Source organism: Gadus morhua, chromosome 15, assembly GCF_902167405.1.
Source record: "Gadus morhua chromosome 15, gadMor3.0, whole genome shotgun sequence".
Taxonomy (NCBI): domain Eukaryota; kingdom Metazoa; phylum Chordata; class Actinopteri; order Gadiformes; family Gadidae; genus Gadus; species Gadus morhua.
In genome coordinates, this window is record NC_044062.1 from 13,547,527 (window position 1) to 13,550,621 (window position 3,095).

A 3,095-nucleotide genomic window follows, 5' to 3' on the forward strand; every position below is an offset into this window, starting at 1 on the left:
TAATACCCTACGCCTCTTTTAATCTTTATACTACCAACCAACATGTCTTTGTCAGATTAAAGGACCCAAAATATCTCCCAACAGATTTTTTTGTGGTTGCTTTCAAACGGATGATTGTTAAGACCACCAGAAGGATGCAGGAGGTAGTAAGCACTTAGCTGGGGCCATTAGAGGTGTTGTGGGGCCCATTAGGGGCTAAATACTAACCCCACCTGGAGAGACGAGGATTAGAGTCCTGACGACTGCCTCCTTGCCACACATATAAAAACACCCCCCCCCCGGGCCACAACACGCCACTCGCTGAAGACCGCCGAATCCACACGGTGAGTGGCTCCTAAATTAAAACGCTCTCCTTCTCTGCCTTGATTAAGTCACTACTTTTACTTCTTTATTAATCGGTGAGCCAAACAATTATTTACCGCTTTAGGATTTACTGTTTTAATATTTTTTGCGACGGGACGTCGTTTTTTTATTGTCCCGTTTGATATTAAGTAATTAGCTGAATGAAGTTATAAAAGATAATAACTGAACAATAGGATTTTAGGATCCAGTTGATTATTTTTTTTCAACTCTACTATTAAAACTGTATATCATCAGCACTAACTGACAGAAGGTAGAATTAATATTAAAATAACAAGCTTATGCTTCAGTTGATTCTGGTTTCAAAACTACGGAAACTTTAATATAGATATGAATATTAATGCATTTTTTGAATTACATATTATTTTCCTCTCCCAGGCAGCGATGGGGAGAGGGAAATGCTGGAAACTGCATAGTGATCCCAACTATATCATCATATAAACATGGGTGTGTATTATTTCTTAATGTGATGGTGGTGTCTTCCCTCTCCCCAGCAGCAGCAATGGAGAGCAGCAGCAAAGTGACGGTGCAGGTGTTTTTCCTGTTGCTGGTGGTGCAGGTGACCCTCACCCAGCACTGGTCGTACGGCTGGCTGCCGGGGGGGAAGAGAAGTGTGGGAGAGCTGGAAGCCACCATCAGGGTAAACGATCCTCCTCCTCCACCCAACATCTCCACCTCTCCCTCCTGTAATCAGAAAGCTCTTCTATTGCTATATAAGTACATGAGATTCATTATTACTGCATCATATATTGCGATTATGCATACACAATGGAAGTATTTCATACATTGTGATATATGATATACATCAATTACAATTAGGGCATTTAGCAGACGCTTTTATCCAAATCGACTTACATCGGTTAATACACACATTGACACACCGACGGCAGAGTCGACCATGCAAGGCGACAGCCAGCTCGTCAGGAGCAGTTAGGGTTAAGTGTCTTGCTCAGCGACACATCAACACTCAGGAGGAGCTGGAGATCGAACTAGCAACGTTTCAGTTACAAGACAACTGCTCTACCTTCTGAGCTAAGCCAACCTAAACATCCACATCATGAATATATGCCCCTTCATTCACTTACATTAGATGCACTTTATGGAACTCTGTTTATTACTCCGTTAATAAACAACAGGTATGGGTTGGATGGTACATACAGGTGGTTAGACAGTGTATACAGAGATGTCATTAGGGGCAGGTATGGGGATAGTCATTTAATACAGATACAGGTCATTAAGGAGCGTGGTGGGTTAGACTCAGATTAAAGAGACAGGTCATTAAGGAGCAATGGAGAGAAGATCATGGGAGTTAAGGAACTAAGGCACAGGTAAGGGTTTCATAGTGGTTAAGATCCATGAAGTTAAAAAGCCAGTAGGGCTATGAAAGTGGGTAAGAAACCGGTCATCAAGGACCAGATAGGGGGTTAGACACTGGTTATGACATAGGTCATTCAAGAGCAGATAGGGGTTGGATGGTGGATAAGAGACAGGTCGTTAAGGAGAGGGTAGGGGTAAGACAGTGGTTACGATACAGGTCATGAGGGAGCAGGTAGGGGTTGGACACTGGGTAAGAAAAATATCTTTGAGGTGAAGGCAGGGGTTGCACAGGGGTTAAGATACAGGTCATCGAGGAGCAGGCAGGGTTGGAAATGATTAAGATACAGGTCATGAAGGACTAGGTAGGGGTTAAACAGTTGGTAAGAGACGGGTAATTGATACATCTTGCTCAAGGATCACAACGGAAAGACTGAGGACATTTCGGGATCGCACTTGTAGCCTTTCAATAAAGAATACAACCCCGCCCTCCTATTGGTATAAACTCAACTCTATTATGTTGTTGAGTTGTTGTGTCCTCTCCTGCAGATGATGGGGACGGGTGGTGAGGTACCTCTTATGGAAGATCCCCGAGATCCTGCCCTGGAGAGACTGAGACCATACAGTCTGGTAAGTGCCCGCGATACATAATTTATCGGCAAATGTCTCCTTAAATTGTGCAATATTAATGCAAGCATTGTCTTGCCGTGTGCACTCAACAGAGCATGGGCAAATCTGTTTACCGTCGGCTGTTTTGTTTTTCTCCACATGTGCGGCTAAACAGGCGATGCGTGCCGTCGCTTATCATATATTTATCTGATTTAATTACGTTTCTCTTTAGGTCAACGACGAGGCCGTTCGCTTCCAGAAGAAGAAAAGGTTGCTACACGACTGACAGAAAAAAATTCTGAAAAGAGCGGGAAATAGAGCGGTGCCTTGGTGAACACCCACAATTGGTCGATTGTTCCAGAATACAGTTTTTTCTTTATATTTTAATGTTTACTTTAACGTCATCACTGTACGTCTACATAGCTATTGTGGATCTGTGTAGATCTATCCCACATGTAAAATTGTAAAGACCTTAATAAAATGTTTAAAAGACGTTGCACAACTTGGTTCAATTTCTTTGCTCAAAAGCCACGGTGATGTATTCACTCTCTGCCTCCGTCCTGGGCTGAATCTCAGATGAATTGCCGCCATAACGTTCGACATAACCGACAAGCATGACAAACTCGGCGCTACAAGCATCTTAGCACAACAACAGATGGCAATTAAGCCAATTTATTAGAAATCAATGACTTAATTGCATTTGTTACAGTGTAAGTAATTCCATTTTCTGTTAGGCCAACCGTGTGTGAACACCTGAGCGGGGGGAGGGGGGCTACAGTAGGTGACTGTGGAGTCTGTGGTTTCTCCTCTAT

At 43.1% G+C, this 3,095-nt stretch overlaps 1 protein-coding gene across 3 annotated transcripts; it reads left to right on the plus strand.

The window, feature by feature from the left end:
- The first annotated feature begins 290 nt into the window (after positions 1 to 290).
- Positions 291 to 2,776, plus strand: gnrh3 (gonadotropin-releasing hormone 3). 3 transcript variants are annotated; one of them, XM_030379322.1, is made up of 4 exons: positions 291 to 323; positions 855 to 1,000; positions 2,224 to 2,304; positions 2,516 to 2,776. In XM_030379322.1, exons 2-4 carry the CDS (start codon positions 863 to 865, stop codon positions 2,567 to 2,569), a joined length of 273 nt encoding a protein of 90 aa, XP_030235182.1. In that variant the 5' UTR covers positions 291 to 323; positions 855 to 862; the 3' UTR covers positions 2,570 to 2,776. The 3 variants fall into 3 exon arrangements, with proteins under 3 accessions (XP_030235182.1, XP_030235184.1, XP_030235183.1); XM_030379324.1 differs by having other exon boundaries at positions 305 to 323; positions 858 to 1,000; XM_030379323.1 differs by having other exon boundaries at positions 310 to 398.
- Positions 2,777 to 3,095: the final 319 nt, after the last annotated feature.